This window comes from Chiloscyllium plagiosum, unplaced genomic scaffold (genome assembly GCF_037043375.1).
Source record: "Chiloscyllium plagiosum isolate Xiang-an unplaced genomic scaffold, Cpla_swu_hap1 HiC_scaffold_22, whole genome shotgun sequence".
Classification (NCBI taxonomy): Eukaryota; Metazoa; Chordata; class Chondrichthyes; order Orectolobiformes; family Hemiscylliidae; genus Chiloscyllium; species Chiloscyllium plagiosum.
Genome location: NW_028270160.1, coordinates 42,103,359 through 42,122,958, shown reverse-complemented (window position 1 = coordinate 42,122,958; position 19,600 = coordinate 42,103,359). Strand labels below are relative to the sequence as shown.

General features: G+C 39.9%; 1 protein-coding gene across 1 annotated transcript in view; it reads left to right on the top strand.

Moving 5' to 3' along the window:
* Positions 1–19,600, top strand: part of cfap46 (cilia and flagella associated protein 46) — a 237,577-nt gene that overhangs the window by 58,960 nt on the left and 159,017 nt on the right. The window contains exons 14-20 of the mRNA XM_087999267.1: positions 4,471–4,597; positions 5,898–6,025; positions 6,124–6,311; positions 9,129–9,262; positions 10,776–10,988; positions 12,512–12,731; positions 17,445–17,594. Of these exons, the coding sequence (XP_087855393.1) occupies positions 4,471–4,597; positions 5,898–6,025; positions 6,124–6,311; positions 9,129–9,262; positions 10,776–10,988; positions 12,512–12,731; positions 17,445–17,594 (1,160 nt within the window). The remainder of the gene's footprint in view (positions 1–4,470; positions 4,598–5,897; positions 6,026–6,123; positions 6,312–9,128; positions 9,263–10,775; positions 10,989–12,511; positions 12,732–17,444; positions 17,595–19,600) is intronic.

The window sequence follows — 19,600 nt, the reverse complement described above, 5'->3', positions numbered from 1 at the left end:
AAATGCCCAGGGAGTAGCTAAGAGTCAACCATATTGCTGTGGATCCAGAGTCACATGTAAGCCTGATGAGGAAAGGATGGCTGTTTCCCTCCCTAAAGGACATCAGTGAACCAGATAGGTTTTTCCAGCAATTGACAATAGTTTTGCGGTCATAACTGGATACCTCATTCCAGATTTTTGCTGAATTCAAATTCCACCAACTATAATGGCAGCATTTAAACTAGGTTCTCAGAACATTACCTGGTTCTCCGGATTAATAGTTGAGTGATAATACCAGGAGGCCATCACCTCCCCAAATTAGTCAACATGCCTTGTCATTTTCTTGCTTTCATTGAACAGTATCACCATTATCTGTTCTTAAGGGGCTCTCATTGTTCCTGATCATAAAAACAAAATGCCGGATATCTGAAATAAAAATAAGAAATCCTGCAAAACCTCAGCAGATCTGCCAGCATCTTTGGAGACTGTGATGATTCTGTCACTTTAAAAAGGTTATTTTGACTGGATTTTCTTAAAGAGAGGTTGTAAAGGCAGAGGTGCCGAAATAGCTATGTGAAATTGTTTAAGTCAATCAGAGGAGGCCTTTAGTTTTTTTTAAAACAGTTGTACAATGGAAGGGGAATGGCCAGTTCTCCCAGTTGAGACTTTGTAGTTTTTTTTTTAATTTGTCACAAGATGTTTTGAGTACCAGAAGGGTTGCAAGCTTCAGTGAATGATTCCTAACTGACTTTCTCTGAAATCTATCTAGATGTTGTTCCCTCCTGTCTATAAAAATCTGTGTTAAATTTACCTTTTTGCCAAAGGATGTGATTACATTGGGTCAGTTAATTAGTCAACTTACTGTAACAAGTATTTGGGTAAGGTTTCCAATAGTCAAGAGTCGAGTAGCTTTATTTGCTATTTTTACCATATACAACGGAAAATTAAAAAACGAGACAGCATTCCTCCAGGACAAAGGTGCTACGTGGACAACACAAATGCGCTTTGTCTGCTTGTTTGGGTTTGTTGCTAAGAAATCTGTGGACTGTGTTCATTGGGTACCCATCCTTTTTGAATACATTTGATTACATGTATTCAAAAAGAACGGGTACCCAATGAACACAGTCTGCAGATTTCTCAGCAACAAACCCAAACAAGCAGACAAAACACGACCAGAAACCCTAGTCACTCTCCCCTACATCAAAGACATCTTGGAAATGACTGCCAGACTATTCAGACTCCTTGGCATCACGGTAGCCCACAAACCCACCAACAGTAGCTTATGAACTTGAAAGACCCTACACAGACAACAAGCAAAACTAATGTCATTTGCAAAATACCATGCAAAGACTGTAACAAACACTACATTGGACCATTAGACAGAAAACTAGCCACTGGGATACATGAACATCAGCTAGCACAAAACGACATGACCGTCTCTCAGTAGTATCACTACATACAGATGAGGAAGGACACTATTTCGACTGGGACAACGCATCCAACCTCGTTCAAGCCAAACAGAGACACGCATGAGAATTCCTGGAAGCATGGCATTCCAACCGGAACTCTATCAACAAACACACTGACTTGGATCCCACTTACCACACCTTGAGCAAAAGAACAGGAAATGACATCACCAATTCAAAGAAACCCAAACATGTAAATAGAAAGCAGGAATCATTACCAGTACTTCGTCCGGAGGCTCACTGAAGATGTTACCTAGTATGGTGACGTAACGTCTGAAAATGAAGCTTCCAGCTCAGCGAGCAAACCTATATCCAGAACCTCAACCTGAGCTACAAATCTTCTCAAAACTCGCTAAGATCCAGTGTGTTCACCCCTCTTGTCACAAAGTCCACATGCTGATGGAATTTAGGGAGCACAGATTTGAGATCAGCATGTTTGAAATCTCCAGCAACAATAAACAGTCCATTAGGTGTGCGTTCTGCAGTCCGCTAATAGCCCCATACAGTTCACAGAGTGCCTCCTTAGCATTGACACTGGGTGGAACATACATCCCGACTATAAAGACAGCGGTGATTTCCCATGGCAAATAAAATGGTCTGCACCTAACAGTCACAAACTCCACCAGTGATGAGCAGTAACTGGAGACTAGCACAGAGTCTTTGCACCATTTTGTGTTGATGTAGACAAACAGACCCCCCACCCTGAGCCTTACCGCACAGAGCTGCATTTCTGTTGGCGGGAAACAAGGTGAGCCCGTCTAGCTAGATGGCGGAATCTGGAACTCTGTCGCTGAGCCATGTTTCTGTGAAAACAAGGAAGCAGCAGTCTCTGAACTCATGCTGATAACCTTGTGCGGTCGAATGCAGTCCAGTTTGTTGTCCAGGGAGCAGACATTGGAGAGCAGAATGGATGGGAGAGGTGGCCAGCTAATGTTTGTTTTTAGCCTGGCATGAACTCCTCCATGCTTGCCGCACTTCTGCGTCCTCACAAACCACTCCCGACGTCTCAACACCTGGCCACCGGCATCAGACGAGGACAAGGACCCGAGCCCCAGTCTCTGCAGCAAGCCGAGATTGCGTAACTCCTTTTGCAGCTCTCCAGTCAGGTTCGTTTTTGGCTGGTTCCTGAACTGTAACAACGTTTGCAGACTGTAACAATATCTGCAAGCACTGGGTTTCCTGTGCCTGAAATTAAGTAGGGCCTAAGTTGGGAGAGGCCGCTGCAAGCTGCTGCCATACCACCATCTTGAAGCCGTGGACAATCCGCCAAGAGTTAAGTTATTCTAAATTCTGCTTTCTGTTTTCGTATTTTAACCAAAGTGTTTAAATAAATTGTATTTTGGTTAAAGATGATTGGTTTAATGAGTTGCATCATATCTGGAACACCTACTTCACACCTACCTCACACCTACCTTTAAAATAAGAAAAAAATTGCGGTCTAAGCTACCTCCTTAAAATATTTTGAGGTGATCTGGTCTGGTCCTTAACAGGTCAGAAACACAGTCAATGTTTTAAGTTCTTCAGAATTTCTAGAGTCAGAAGACTCAACAGAGATGTCAAATTGGATTCAAAACATTAAATCTGTTTCTTTCCTCATGGATACTGCCAGATCTGTGGAGTTTCGCCAGCACTTTGTGTATTTCTTCCTGATCATACTATTTTTTCGCCCAAGACAATTGTAGCAAACAACAATACAATATAGGAACAGGCCCTTCGGCCCACCAGGCCTGGGCTGCCACATTTTGCTCTTCCATGCTAAAACTGTCTTCAGTTACAGTTATTCCCTTCCTATTCAAGTATTCGTCCAGGTGTTTCTTAAATGCTCCTGTTGTTCTGCTGCCACCACTTCCTCTGGCAATGCGTTCCAGGCACTCACCACATTAAAAATCTGCCTTTTTCCCCTCCACACTGGGAAAAAAAACTCATACTTTCCACGTTTTTTCTTCGGTTCTAATTCCCCTTGTGAATTTCTTTTCGTACTCACATTTTGTAGCTTATATTGTCTGTTCTATCCCCTTTTGTTGGTGTGTATATATCTCCCACTTACTAGGATCTGTGCACTTCTTTTCATTTTTGTATGGCTTCAGGTTGACTCTTACTTAGTTCATCATTGGCTTTTTTTGTCCCTTACGGGTATAAACTGATTTTGTTTCATGTTTCATTCTAATTCTGAATTTTCCTTGATAACAGGAACTGAAGTTATTGGCTTGTGTTTCTGAGTATTAAAAGATAGAGAATGTATTGTTGAGCCAGCTCATAGGGTATCTTTTAAATCTAACAGGAATATGGTATTAGTATGATAATCTGTTTGTATTTGAGTGAGGAGAAAGGACAAAATTGCTGTTATGCAGTACTGTAAAAGTACTTAGACTGAGGAGCAGAAGCCAGCTGGTACCTTCCATCTGTTTGGGGTCTGTTCTACTGTCTGCACCATTACCTTATAAATATACTGTTTTCTTTGTCAAATAAAAATTAAAAGTATGGAAAGAATTCTGGAGCATTACATTATTTGTTAACTTCTATATTACTACTGACTATTTGAAGAATTGAATGACCAATTAGTTTGACACCCTGATCATTATTAAATGCATAGATTTTCTTTTGTCATCAATTGCATCTTTAAAGTACTGTTTCAACTTTAAATAAATTTCATAAGACTTTTCACTCTCATTTTTAAATGTCGGCTTCCATTGGTTGCAATATACAGAATGCTGCAACCTTGTAACTATAATGCAATTCACAAAATATTTAACTGCCAGGTATATAATTGTTTACATTAATATGGAATTACAATTGGAATGTAATTGATTGCAGATTGAGAAAATAAATTTGGTGATTGCTTCAAGGTACTTGGACCCGCTATTCTGAACCTATGTAAGAGAAGAATTAATTTATTTTGTGTTGGATTCATTTAAATGCTATCAACAAGTCAAAGAAAAGTTCAAGTCCCTGAAGGAGAGTGAGCAGTCAAAAGTCTGAGGCTCCCACAGATTCAAAACTGATATTATTGTGTTATGTTTCTCAGTATTTGTTGCCCAGGGTAACACAGGCTTCATTGGGCTACTCGCTGCCAAGGCTCAGAATTACTTAAACTCTGTGCAACAAACACATGGATATTTGGAACGACTTGAAAATGTAAATGATAAATTGAGGTAGGTAAAGTTCGAGCACAAATTATGGGTGATAAGGGAGTGTAAAGTAGTACAGTGTCTCTGTTGAGAGGGACAATTTTGCATGTTCCATTCCTTTGGCTAAACCAATATTTCATAAATATTGTTTTAGCTGAAAACAGGTCTAAAATGTATGATTAATGGCAAAATCCCCATTTGAATGCACTGACGCAATCAGCAAAACAATTCTAAAATGGTATAATAATTGAAGGCTTAAAAATACAAGCATATGTTTTCACTGTCAGACTGTCTTACAGAAGGATCTGTTTCTAAATCATCTTTCTCAAACCGTGAAGACTCATACAATTAAGAATCAGAAAACATTATTTCTGTTCACAACAAGGAAATAAAGTGAATTTCTGAACCCTACAGATCCTCATGTTGCTATTCAGTTTTGACATAACTGGTTCAACAGTACTGGGGAGTTTATTAAATCATGTGGCATCCTGCCATCACCTCTGCTACACTGCAAGTGCGTCAGCAACTTGAATGGTGCCAGACACCCCATGCTCACCCCATTGGGCAAATTGAGGCATTCATCACCCTTGATAGCAGTGGGCCTTAACCAGTGGCAGAAGAGGCACCTGGCAAACACAGTTGGACAGATGCTCTGTTTGGACTGGTGATGAGTGAACGTGACTTCGTTGACAGTATCCTTGAAGCCATCTGAGGGCCCTCACAAACTTTTATTGTTCCCCTGCCCTGTGTTTTTCACAGAAAATGTGCATTCAACTCGGAAGTGGCATGGGGTGGGGGTGTGGTTGGGGGATGGGGAGGATGATAGGAAGTGGATTGTGTCTGGCAGTTATTTTAAAGCAGCTATGGTACCTACAGTTGTACAACATGCTATACCATAGCATTGGGGTTGGTTGTGGCAGGGAATCTGGTACCCTGAGTAATTCAGCTTTACGTTGCCTGATTGTCATTAATTTTTGTAATATTCACCATTGAAAATTGGAGAGTGTCCTCCTCTAATTGAGAGTCTCCAGAACGAGAGAGGTGTTTGAGCTTCAACATTAGGCTGTAGTCTTATTTGTGTTATTCCTTTAAATTCTGTTAGAGGTAACAGTCTTATGATTTTGTGGACGTCATTCACCTGATGTGGCAGTATTAGGAGACAGGAATGATCGAAACATTTCACCAAGTAGATTCCAGTGTTTCTTTATGAACCTTGCAGCAGTATTTATGGAAAGCTGCAAGCTAAGTTATGATACCAGGACAATAATTGCATTTCAGATTCATTCCTAATGTAAATTCAGAAAAGATTCTGTTGGATTTCTAGGGTGAAAATTTGGGCTGATCTCGCTAAAGTTGCACGAAAGCAAGAAGTTTGGGATGTCTGTCGTACAGCTTGTCACTTTTGCCTATTGTATGATGATGGACGATGGAAAATGGAAAGATTGTCTGTTGGTAAGATTGGAAGAATGATTCTTTTCCACCAACAAACTGTTAACTCTATGTCCATGAGTGAGAAAATATATTTTGCCTCTGTTTTTGGTTTATTTCAGAAGAACCTGCAAAACTAAAGTCAAGTGTCTCAGAGGGAATTGTTAATAAATCAGATGGAAGTTTTACCAGATCAGAGGGAAGTATTGATGGAAGTACATCTTTACCAATACAGTCCCCACACAAAGTAGGCCATTCTTCAGCCTCTTTAATCAGAATCATTGCTGAAGTATGTTTCATTAATGCAGAGGTAGGTACGGTTCAGTAATGAGTTTGCTTGAATTCCCAACTTGAGTTTTTAAGCATATATCAATATCAATAAAACAGTGTTTTGTGAAGATGTGGCATAATCTCTATTCATGACTAGTGCAAACATTTGACAGCAATGGAATTGAATCTCGGATGCTGTGTTTAATGGGTAGCTAATTCAAAATCACTGTTGGGTTACTGCCCGACTCAAATTTCTGTTCCCTAAATTCCAAGGGTTAAATTATCAGGAGTGACTACACAATCAAGTTCCTTTTTTTTTCAAGCTCTTCAGGGAAATGGATAGAAAGAATGAAACTATCTCAGCTTGTTGGAGAGTCTGGAGCTAGAGAGGTATAGTCTAACAATGGAAACCAGGCCTTTTAAAAGCAGTGTTAGGAAGCCCTGTTACACACAAAGCGTGGTTGATGTTTGGAACCTGCCTGCGCAAATTGCAATTCATGTCAGATCAGTTATTGGTTTTAAATCTATGACTGATGAAAATATTTGGAAATAAAAGTAATAAAAGTGTTATGCATTGATGACAGGTATATAAAATCATATATGATCTGATTGAATGGTGGAACAAACTTGAGGATTAAATCGCCTCCCCATATTCCAAATTTTCTATGTTCGTAAGGAGAGGCTGAATACTTTTTGAGTCTATTTCCCCAAAACACAAAATTTCATCCGGTACGCTAAAAAAAAGAGTATTAGTTTGAGGCCGTAATACTTTTACTACTCCTTTTAGGCTGTCTATTCAATTGTTCAACACTGACACCATATTGCTAATTCTTACAGATTTTATTCCTGCATAAATAAGAATCAATACATTATGGTTTTTTGGCAGTAATTACAAGGCACAATTGAGAGTTATATTACTCCTTGTCTGGTGTTTAGAATTTGTGACTTTGTTTCATGGTTCTTCTGCACGCTGCAGTTCTGCACTGTGGGTGGTTTAAGTCCTCCTGCCTATACCCTGAAAAAAATATAGATACAAGAAAGTTTTGATTTTCTGCTTTTCTCAATACTTCCCCAATTCTTTCTAAACATAGGGTCACGCACTATCTTATAATCCATTGTCACTCTTCTTAACCTCATTGCACGCTTTCTTTATTTTTTTCTTCTTGGTGTAAACAAATTCTTAAATAGCATACCCTTTCCTAATTCCTGTATCAAACAAAGCTATATTCAGGCAAGCATAATATTAGGCAGCAATGTTTTAAAAATTGAATACTGAGAAAGAATTGAAAGAGGATAATGTTTGATTTTAGTTCAACAAGTGACAGGTTCTGTAATGGGGCTGACTATGTTTAGAGAGGGGTAAGAGACAATGCTTCATTCCTGACTGGTACTACTTCTCTCAGCTTGCAGTAAAGCCAACAGTCACTCTCCATCTGCAACCAAATGATTTGAAAGTCACATTCAGCTTATATTGAAGAATAATAGTTCGAAACAAGCCTTTAAATATTTAAGCTTTGTGGGCGGCACGGTGGCACAGTGGTTAGCACTGCTGCCTCACAGCGCCAGAGACCCGGGTTCAATTCCCAACTCAGGCGACTGACTGTGTGGAGTTTGCACATTCTCTCTGTGTCTGCGTGGGTTTCCTCCCACAGTCCAAAGATGTGCAGGTCAGGTGAATTGGCCATGCTAAATTGCCCATAGTGTTAGGTAAAGGGGTAAATGTAGGGGAATGGGTGGGTTGCGCTTCGGCGGGTAGGTGTGGACTTGTTGGGCCGAAGGGCCTGTTTCCACACTGTAAGTAATCTAATCTAATCTAAAAAAAAAGTCTTGACTCTCTAAAGCTACCTGACGAAATAGTCCAACAGGTTTATTTGGAAGCACTAGTTTTCAGAGCGCTGCTTCTTCATCAGGTGGTTGTGAAGTACCACCTGAATTCTCTTGTTGGTTAGAAAGCATTTTACATGCAGTTTCTCTTCTGGACAAACTTATTCTGAGTTAAAGTTTTGCTTGCATCTACAATCAGGCAAGTATTAACCATTTAAGAGCATTAAATGATAAAAGCATTGTGACATTCTTGTTGAAAGGTATCAATGCCCTTATGAGTAGCTATTAGGGGCAGTGTGGTGGCTCAGTGGTTAGCTCTGCTGCCTCATAGCACCAAGGACCTGGATTCGATTCCAGCCTTGGGAAACTGTCTATGTGGGTTTCCTCCGGGTGCTCTGGTTTCCTCACATAGTCCAAAGATGTGCACGTTAGGTGAATTGGCCATGATAAATTGCCCATAATGTTCAGGAATGTGTAGGCTAGGTGCATTAGTCAGGGGTAATGTAGAGTAATAGATGTAGGGAATGGGACTGGGTGGGATATTGTTCAGAGGGTCGGTGTGGACTTGTTGGCCCAAATGGCTTGTTTTCACACTGTAGGGATTCTAATTCTAATTCCTGTACATTGCATCATGAATGTCAGTGAATCTACCAGCTTGAACCCAGTCTATACCAATGTTTGTAATAGCGTTGAAACATATTTAGTTGCTCTGCAAATATATCTTCTAGTTTGCATTCTCAATAACAATTGAAGCTCCATGTTCATATTGTGGGAATTAACAAAATAGTGAAGAATAATAAACCCGACGATCATATCATTCTGCAAATGTAAAATGAGACCATTTTCACTTGGAGGTGACAACCTGGACTTTTTTGCATATTAGACAATTACATACAGTGAACAAAATCAAATTTAATGAATCGACTTTTCCTGGAGAAATAAGTACTAATGATTTAGAGAGCTGAGAGCTATCATTTTATGGTGATATTTATTTTAATATAAGGAACTTTAACATGATAAATTATATGTCCAGGCAACCATTCAGTTGTTAAAATCACAAGATGTTCAGTATAACAACCATGCAGTTTTCCCAGAAGAAAAACAGAAGGAACTTCAGGAATTTGGAGTCAAAACTCTGGAGAGTGTTCCAGAATGGATAACTTACAGGTATTTTGAGTATTTGAGATTTTATGTTTTTGTGATTTTATTTTGGGTTCTTTTCTTTAAAAAGAAGAATGTCAAGGCTTTGGTGAATTTGCAAAGATTTTCTGGAATGATACCAGGGATTTGAGTGATGGAGGATTGGGCTTCTTCTTCCAAGCAGAGAACGTTCGGGGGCGATTCTGAAGGAGAAGTTGATTCTCTTGGCGGGAGAGTCAGTAATGCTAAAGGATCTTGATAGGGTAAATGTTAAGAGACATTTTCCTCTTCTGGGAGAATCTAGAACCAGGGTCAATATTTACAATACTGGGTTGCTTCTTTAAAATAGAGCTGAGGTGAAAGTTCTGACATAGAGGGTTGAGAGTCTGAGAAGACAATGAAAGCAGGGTCTTTAATTTTTGTTTGGGTAGAGGTGGATAGTTTTTTGTTAAGCTGGAACATGAGAGGTTGTTAGGAGTAGATAGGAGTGTGGATTTGAGATTGCCATCATATCAGTCATAATCTTATTAAATACTGGAGCAGGCTCGAAGGCTGATTGGCCCAATCCTGCTCTTGTATGATAAGTATATGCACAGATGTAGAATAATCAGCAAAGCACAAGAAAGAGATTAGGAGAACTCTTTGTTGCACAGTGAATTGTTATGATCAGGATTTCAGTGCCTCCACATAATCGATTATTCACAACTCATCCTTTTCCTTCAAGGAGGGAGAACAGAGTGCAGAACACCATGGAGAAGTAGAGAATCAGGCGTGGGGAGATCTCTTTGATAGCTACCATTGGTAATCTGTGCTCTCCTGTACGAGCAAAGAGTTCTTATTTCAGGATATACCAGATGCCATCAACAACTTGCCACGAATTTTGAAACCTCATGAGGGGTTGGTGCAGATGCACATCAAGGGAACCAATTCACTGCCTGTGGAACCTATGCCTCTTTTGAGCTGGAGCTTTATGTCCCTCTCCTCTGCTTTAAGCAGTGGCTAAGGAGATTTGCTTTTGGTGTTGTCTTTATGACTCCTCTTGCTCCTCTGCCAAGCAGTAAGATTGGATAAAAGTTCTGTTAGCAATAACGTGTCACCTTGTCATGGTGTCAGCTACTTAATTGAACTGTTTGAAGGCTTTCAACCTTTGTTCTCTCTTAAAGATGCACACCCTACTGTGTACTTGCCTTTTTGGCTATGAAGAATTGCCGAGAGCTCAAGAAACTGTTTTTTGACGATTGAAGCCAGAATTCAGGGTGAAATTTAAAGTTAATTACCTTTAGCATCTTGTAATGGTTTATCCAACAGCTGCTTGGGCATTCACTGCTCATCCACAAACAAACAGCCATCAAATCCAGTATTATTAAAGGATCATCTCAGTTCCTAGTCTGATGCCACGCTTCAGGGATTTGATTTCCATTGACACCTGAATCCGCCTTCCCTTTGCCATTAAAATTGAACCCAGTGATTCATGCTAATGGTTCAGAACTTCAACACTATTGTAAAATCTAGCTTCATGCTTTGCATTATTTATTTTCAGTAATTGGATAGATTCTCTGTCATCTTATGCAACCAAGAATTTTTTGCGAGCTGCAGAACTGGGCATGCAGATAGGTGATGCATCCATTGTGTGCAATGCAGCTATCTATATATGGAACCATAACAACCACCTGCTTGTTGCTGGAAGATATAAGGAGCTTGTTGAAACATTTCGAACACTACTTGATGCATTAAAGCAGACAGGACATTCTGGGTAAGTTTTACAGGACTGATGGCAAATCATGCAGAACCAGTTTTTCTTTCTCCCAGCACTGTTCTCGAGCAATGATGCTCACAGAAACTGAATATGTGAATTTGGCTTGGTCCTAATTTAAATAAAGGAAATGCCACATGGGTGCACTTTGTGTGCATTTTCAACCACAGCTGTTGAAGTCGAGGTGAAATCTAGGTGCATTCTGAGTCTTATAGGCATCAGCATCATTAAATTTGTCAGCAAAATTAAATCTTGTGAGTGAGCCAGAAGAGTATTCTTCAGGTTAATGGGCAGGATTGTTACTTAGCACCCAAAGATATTAAGTGCATGAATTAATGTGTGTATGGCAGAAACTCTGATTTGAATTCCTGTGGCCCTTATTTTCACTTAATGATGCTGTCCACTATTGGAATACTGTGTGCAATTCTGGTCTCCTGGCTTTAGGAGGGGCGTTGTGAAACTTGAAAGGGTTCAGAAAAGATTTACAAGAATGTTGCTAGGGTTGGAGGGTTTGAGCTATAGGGAGGGGCTAAATAGGCTGGGGCTATTTTTCCCTGGAGCGTCAGTGGCTGAAGGGTGACCTTATAGAGGTTTACAAATTCATGAGAGGCATGGATAGGGTAAATGGACAAGGTCTTTTCCATGGGGTGGGGGTGTCCAGAAGTAGAGAGAATAGGTATAAAGTGAGAGGAGAAAGATTTAAAAGGGACTTAAGGGCAAGGTTTTCATGTAGAGGCTGGTGTGTATATGGAATCACCTGCCAGAGAAAGCACTGGAGGCTGGTAAAAGGAATCTGGAAGAGTATATGAATAGAAAGGGTTTAGAGGGATATGGGTGAAATGCTGACAAATGGGACTAGATTGATTTCGGATATTTGGTCGGCATGGACAAGTTGGACCGAAGGGTCTTTTTCCATGCTGTATATCTCTTGGCCCTATAACTTGAAATGGTACTTCTGTGCCATGAATGGAATGACACACAAGCAGTCTGTGCACTCTACAGTTGGCTTGGAGGGAGCTAGCAAAGTGTGGGAGGGTGGAAGATTGTGGGGTTTTGTGATGCTAAGCACCACGTGGAAGAATTGAGTGTAGTTTCAAAAAAAAGATGGTATTTCCTCCAAGGATCCAATCACCAAAATAGCTAATTTTTTTTTGTAGTGCAGAACCGATTTAAGTACAGGAATCCTTTACATTTTATTATATTGTATGCATACCTGGCTACTTGTGTGCAGCTTGTCTGAGAACTTTTGGGTCCATGCAGTTTTCGAGGAATATCATCCCCTATTCCCCTCCAGGTGCCCATCTACCCAAAGATACTGGCATTTTAGGGAAATGGCCAAATTGTTCATTTTATGTTGATGATACACTGGTAACACTGTCTACTATTTTGAAAGCTAGTTTTAACATCTGATCTCATTCAGAACTGTATATATAATGATTGTTTGTAATTGTAATCCTGGAGTATTGCCATAGGAAAAATGCTAAGAATATTATGTCACAAAAACTATTCTTGCTGCACTGTAGGGAAACCATCTTTTTGGTCATGCTGTGTAACAGCTTATGTCAGGGCTTGATTCAACCTTGGATACCAAGCCCTATACCGACTGAAAAAAGAGAAGTTACAAAGAGTTCCATTGCTGCTAACATCAAAAAGTCATCAACAAAGAAAGCTGAAAAACCGAGTGTTTCACAGACTGTAACTGTTGATCCTGAAGGTATTCCTCAAATAACTGAGGCTCTCCAGGTATGCGAATACACTGAGTGGTTTGAAAGTTGTACTATTTAAAACTGTTACCTAAGTATATTTTATAATATCTTCACAAAATGTATTCCTATTTTTAAATATGAAATTTTACTTCAGAACTGCAACTGCCTTAATCTTTTGTTGAATATTTGTGATATATGTATTGAAAGAGTATTATAAAGGTATTAATCAAAAAATTGTTTCCAACAGCTGGTGCTGTCTGTTTTATATAAAATGCACCCCTTCCAAGATTCTAATTTTGTTGTGCTCCCTGTTAAAAAAAAGGAAACCAAATTAACCAAAATTTAATTCTTTGTAACTAATGATCAAACCAAAGTAACACAAATTAAACATGGTTTGATTGGGAAATTCTATTCAACATAAACTGTAATGTACAGTTTAAGTACCAAATACAAGGAAGGTAGATCTTTCAGACCTTTATCAGTTGCATGACACTATGATTTTGTGCGATAAATTCAGTGCCACTAGCTACCCAAGGAAGGAGCAGTGCTCTGAAAGCTAGTACTTCTGAATAAACCGGTTGGACTATAATCTGATGTTGTGATTTTTAACTTTGTCCACCCCAGTCCAATACCGAGAACTCCTCCTCATGTTTACCAAGTATGGCACTGTGCATTCAATCACAAAATCCTTCGGATCTCTGTTTTCTCTGGAAGATTTTCAGTTCCTATGTGCATGAATTGATTCCAATCATTCTTAGTCATAAGGATATGGCCTGTACCAAAAATGCCAGTTCTGCCAAATCGGTCTCTTCAAAAGAATTCAAGCAGCAGTAGTACATGTATTTGTCTTATCCTCACCGTCAAACCCACCTTCCAGATTTTCTTCTTTTAAGCTGTTTCACATACATCCTCTCCTTGGTCAGTTTGTGCTGCTCTGCGACTGAAATCTGATCTCTGTGGGCTCAATTGCTTTCCTTTTGGTTTCAATCTTCATCTGTGACCTAGCAACCTTAGATTATAGTCTTATTTTCCAGAAATTTAAATCACCTTCAGGACCTCAAAGTCACAATCCCATTTCCCAGAACACTGATGTTGCAGTGTTTCTGACTTTCAAAAATTGGAACCAAAGTCAGTGCATCCATCACACAACTGGGCAATTCATCATGTAAATAACATATTCATGAGGTACTCAAAGCCAACATATAGGTGCAGCAAACAATTAAGAAGGAAAATGGAAATTGGTCTGAGTAGAGGAGAAAAGATTTTCTTGGAGAGGATTCTGAAAGGATTTACCAGGATGCTGTCGGAAATGGAATTTGAGATATAAAAATAGATCAGAAAGTCTGGGACAAATTTCCACAGGAACATAGGAGGTTGAGGGGTGATCTTATTGAGGTTTGTAAAATCATGAGGGGCATAGATAAGGTGAATGACAAGGGTCTTTTCCCTCAGGTGGAGGAGTTCAAAACTAAGGGGCATATTTTTAAGGTGAGAGGAAAAAGATTTGAGAGCGACAACAGAGGCAATGATTTTACGCAGAGTGGTTAGTGTGTAGAATGAACTGCCAGAGGAAGTGGTGGATGCAGATACAGTTAGAATATTTAAAAGACATTTGGATGAGTTCATGAATAGGAGGATTTGGAGAGATATGTGCCAAGCCCTGGCAGATGTGACCAGTTTAGTTTGGGAACATTGTTGTCATGGACTGGTTGGATCAAAGGGTCTGTTTCCATGCTGTATGAAAGAAAGATATAATTGCCATAGAGGGAGTGCAACAGAGGTTTTTCAAACTAATTCCTGGGATAGAGGAATTATCCAAGGAAGGATTAAATGAACATAATCCCTAAAGATTAGAAGAATGAGAGGTGATCATTCAAATATTCACCATTTTACAGGAGTGATAAGATGGATGTAGGAAGACAATTCCTCTGACTGAGAAAAGGAAATATCAACTCAGACTTCAGGACAAAGCACTGTGGACTGGCATGAGGAGAAACCTCTTTGCTCAGAAAGTAGTGATTCTTTGCACTTGCGTAGAGGTCTGCAGAAGCTCAGTTGTTCAGTATGTTCAAGACTGAGATCAGTAGATTTCTACACCTTAAGAATGTCAAGGGATATCGGGATAATGCAGCAAAATGAAGTGGAAGATCAACCATGATCTCACTGAATAGTGGAGTGTGATCAAACAGCTGAATGGTTTGCTTCTGCTCTTATTTCTTATATCCTTATGTTCCATAAATTGGCAAATACTCTCCACTGAATTTCATCACAGTATGCTCTGGAAGATGTAGGACTTCTTTTAATATAAAAGCAATACATTATTTTATTGGTATATTCCATTTATTTCTCTTAAGTGATTCGATTCCTTCACACAACACAAATGCACCCCCTCTTCAAAATAGTTACTACAGGTGTGTGTTTGCTGGAGGGTGGGGTGGGATATCATATGAAGTGTAAGGCTAAGTTACCTTCAAATAAAAATGACCTGTGACAGTGACAATGTCCTAAGCTTCATGCATAGTGGGATTGGAAGAATACTGCACATGCAACATCTGATTATATTTTAAGAGTGTGTGCAGCATTAAGTTCTCCCATCTTCTTTTCCTGTGTACGCAGGTTTCACATAATTAGGAAATAAAGTTAGGGAATTACCTATTTGGTATGCATCATTAAACTGGTGCTGCGTTTGCTTGACTATTATGTCCCATCTGTGACAGTGATGATTCACATGCCCCACCGCCACAAAAGTTAATTATTTAATCAAAGTAAGCTGAATCCTAATTTACCTGTTTGAAGAAATCAGGTTAACAGAAAACTCTGATCAGGTTCTGCACTAAACATGAACTGTTGTTTATTATGAACAGACAAAATCTGGCCTCTAGTAAATAACACTTTAACAATCAACATATAACTCTAATGGTTGAAACTCTAACCATGGTTTTAAAACCCCTACACACGCACACAGATTGACTCACACATAAAAAGGTGCTCTGGATGCAATAAAAATATTGGGAATCCCAGTTCAAAAGCATCCATCCACTGGCTTCGATGAGATTTCCTTTTCTCTTGTCAAGACCTTCTGTTCTTTGTCTCCTTCTAGATTTTCAGTTATTTGCCAAGAACCAGGATATTTACATATTACCTGTTCAGTTTCATAGTCACTGGTTAGAGACAATGTCTTAAAGCAAATGGTTAGGAGAGAATAATTGACTGCTACAGAGCTATTGAGGATAAAATGAGTACTGCAGATGCTGCAGAGTCAGGGCAGAACAGTGTGGTGCTGGAAAACCACAGCAAGGTCAGGCAGCATCCGAGGGGCAGGAAATTGACATTTCGGGCATAAACCTATCCTGACCTGCTGTGCTTGTCCAGCGCCACACTTTTCGACTCTGCAGAGTTATTGAGATAGACCTTGCTTCTTCCAGTCTGGAGAAGTTTGTCCCTGTATCATTCACCCTCTCAAACTGGTTTGTAGGCAGCTGAACAATCAGAGAGTTGTTGTCAGGCTGATGACCTGACAACTGCTCGCAATTGCACAAACCAATCAGCTGCCTGGAGCAGGCCAAATCTCACCATGCCCACACCCCAGTGCCATACCATCTTAGAGTTTTAGAGCTGTGTAGCATAGAAACAGACCCTTCTCTCCAACTTGTCCATGTTAACCAGATATCCTAAATTAATCTAGTCCCATTAGCCAGCATTTGGCCCATATCTCTCTAAACTCTTCCTATTCATATACACATCCAGATGCCTTTTAAATGTTGTAATTGTACCAGCCTCTACACCCCTTACATGCACAACCTCCTGTGTGAAAAAAGTTGCTCCTCAGGTCTTTTTTAAATCTTGTCCCTGTCACCTTAAACCTATGCCCTCTATTTTGGACTCCCCCAGCCCAGGGAAAAGACCATAATTATTCACTCTGTCCATGCCCCTCAAGAGTTTATAAACCTCCATAAGGTCACCTTCAGTCTCTGTGTTCCAGTGAAAAATAGCCCCAGCCTATTCAGCTCTCCCTGTGCTCAAACCCTCCAATGCTGGCAACATCCTTGTAAATCTTTTCTTTCAAGTTTTGCAACATTCTTACTATAAGAGGGAGACCAGAATTGCATGCAGTATTCCAAAAGTGGCCTCAGCAATCTCTTGTAACATGACCTCCCAACTCCTAAACTCAATGTACTGACGAAAAAAGGCAAGCATACCAAATGCCTTCTTCACTATCCAATTTAGCTGTGACTCAACTTTCAAGGAACAATGAACCTGCACTCCAAGATCTCTTTGTTCAGCAACACTTCCCAGGATTTTACCATTAAGTGTATAAGTCTTGCTCTAATTTGCCTTTCCAAAATGCAGTTCATGTTTATCTAAATTAAACTCCATCTCCCTCGACCCATTGGCTTACCTAATCAAGGTTTTATCTCACCTTCCCTATTGCTTAAACAAAGCAGCAGTGTAACACAACTTCCAATGTGTTCTGGCCACCTGAGGTTTAAACGTACAGCAATTTGTTCCCTCATCCTTGATTTTTAAAATGATACTTTTAACATTTTAATCCACAGTCAAAAATAAAGAAAAATAAAAAGATCTGATCTTTACAGACATTCTTCTATTCTTGAGTTCAAACCAACATAGCAGGTTGATTAAGATTCATATTCAATAAAGAACAATTATTTGATGCTTATTTGCTCAGTGTATTTTAAGATTATTCAAAGTAGGAACTGAAGAATGTTCTGTATCTCTGTTTGGACAATAGATCTGTGAATATGTGTTGAATGCTACAAATGGAAATGAACCCTCTGATGTTGTTCCCATTTCTGTGAGACATCAGATTGTTGTTACATGGGTCAAAGTTAAACAGCTTCTTCAGCAACAGATCTGGCCAAGTCTGGTAACAGATGATGAGGTAAAGTATTAATGTAATGGTTTTGTCCTCTTTGAATAAGTTTGTGCAGCTGCACTCGAGCTGGGGTGACAAAGCCACTTCAGACTGCAGTATGGAAATCCAGTTTGCTTTACAGGGAGTTAACAAGGGGTTGGCACTTAAATGCCCAAATAGTTGGAAAAACAATAGACAAATATAATTTGGATATGAAGAATGGTGATGTGGAATAAAAACAAAGTGCTGGAAAATTTCAATAGGACTGGTAGCATCTGTGGAGAGAGAAACAGAGGGCTGAATCTTAGATTTTTGGCTTTGTGCGAGTCATATTATATTTTTTGGAGGGTTTCTTGTGACAAGGCCGAGCAAATTTCCTCACGGTATCATACCAAGCTCACCGCATCATATAGCCTGCTCATATTGTATCCCTCATGTCTGATTCTGTGCCTATTGTACCATGTGCTATTCCCAAACATTTTAACACTCAGCATATATCTGCCAAAAGACCAGAATCCTTTGCATCTTTGCCACCTTTAAAGGTTGCAGTGTGACTGGATAATTGTTGGCAATCTGACATTTTCCCTCACCGATAATCTAATGGCAGAGGAGCCACAATTTACACTGTTCATGGCACATGCTAATGGCTTACATTTGCTCATACATAAAACTCCCTACTCTGTTTAATTACAACACCACACTATTTACCTGTTCTGAGCTGCGTTCCACCAGACACTCTCAAGTCATCGCTGCTCTGTTCCCAATGTCAATGGTCAACACAGTTCATCATTGTCCAGTAGGGAAACACTGTCAGATCATTTGCCTTTATGTAATTCCAAATTTGGACTTCTATTTACATCTACCAAAGGTGAATGCAAACAAAACCAATGGACTGTAACACTACGAGAAATAGGAACGAGAGTAGGCTGTTCAGTCTCTCGAACCTTCTTCACTATTTAATATGATCATAGCTGATCAATATTCCTCACATCCACTTTCCTGCTCTTTCCCCACAACCCTTCATTCCCTACTGATCACAAGTCTATCTATCTCAGCCTTAAATGTATGCCAGGACTCTGTCCCCACATTTGTCTGTGGCACAGAGTTCCAAACACACTCAATCCTCTGAGAAAAGAAATTCCTGTCCATCTTAGTCTTAAATTAGTGCCTCTTTATTCTGAGACTGTGCCCTCTGGTCCTAGACAGCCCCATAAGTGAAAAGATCCTCTCAACATTTACCCTGTCAAACCCTTTAAGAATCCTGTATGTTTCCCCTCTGCTTTCCACCCTGAAGCCTTGATATCCCCACTCTTTATTTGTGATCCCCTTTCTTGCCCCTATAGGACCCCTCCTCAATAATTGGCAGGTAGACCCAAAGACTGTGTTCATCCCAGACTTCTGACTGACTTTGACAAGTAGCTCCTAGATATTACTGACTGGGCCCCTGATGATTGTTTTGGTTGCTCCATTATTGACAATGTAGGATTCCTCTGATTGTAGGCACTGGCTTTAAAGGGTGGACCATTGCTCAATCTCTGGACTGTAGTTGGACAGATCTCCTAAACTTGAATGGCCCAAGCAGATGACTGTGGCCAAGTCCCTGGATTATGCCTGTGACTGATGCTACTGGGATCCCCTGACCGACAGTGCACTGAAGGCTTCCCACTCAGTTTCCAATATGGCCATTTGATTGATTAAACCTACAGTATATATGCCATGCAAACAGCTGGCAAATGTTTAGGTATTTGATTGACATCTCAGTTGTGCTGCTGAACAAGATATTTTCCAACTCCCCCCACCCCAGACAGAACCCCCGATTGACAAGATTGAGAAGCATCCTGTTTGCGTGTCTGTGCAAAAGAGCATGTCAGTACAACAGTGCTGATAGTCTAGCTCTGGATGAAGCTCCAGTACTCTAACAGGCAATGCTAAACCTGGATGCTGCAAACATGCAGTAGGTACTAAGTGAGCAAGTGAGAAGAGAACAAGTGAGCAATCCTCAAATACAAACTTGAAAGAACTGTGGATACCGT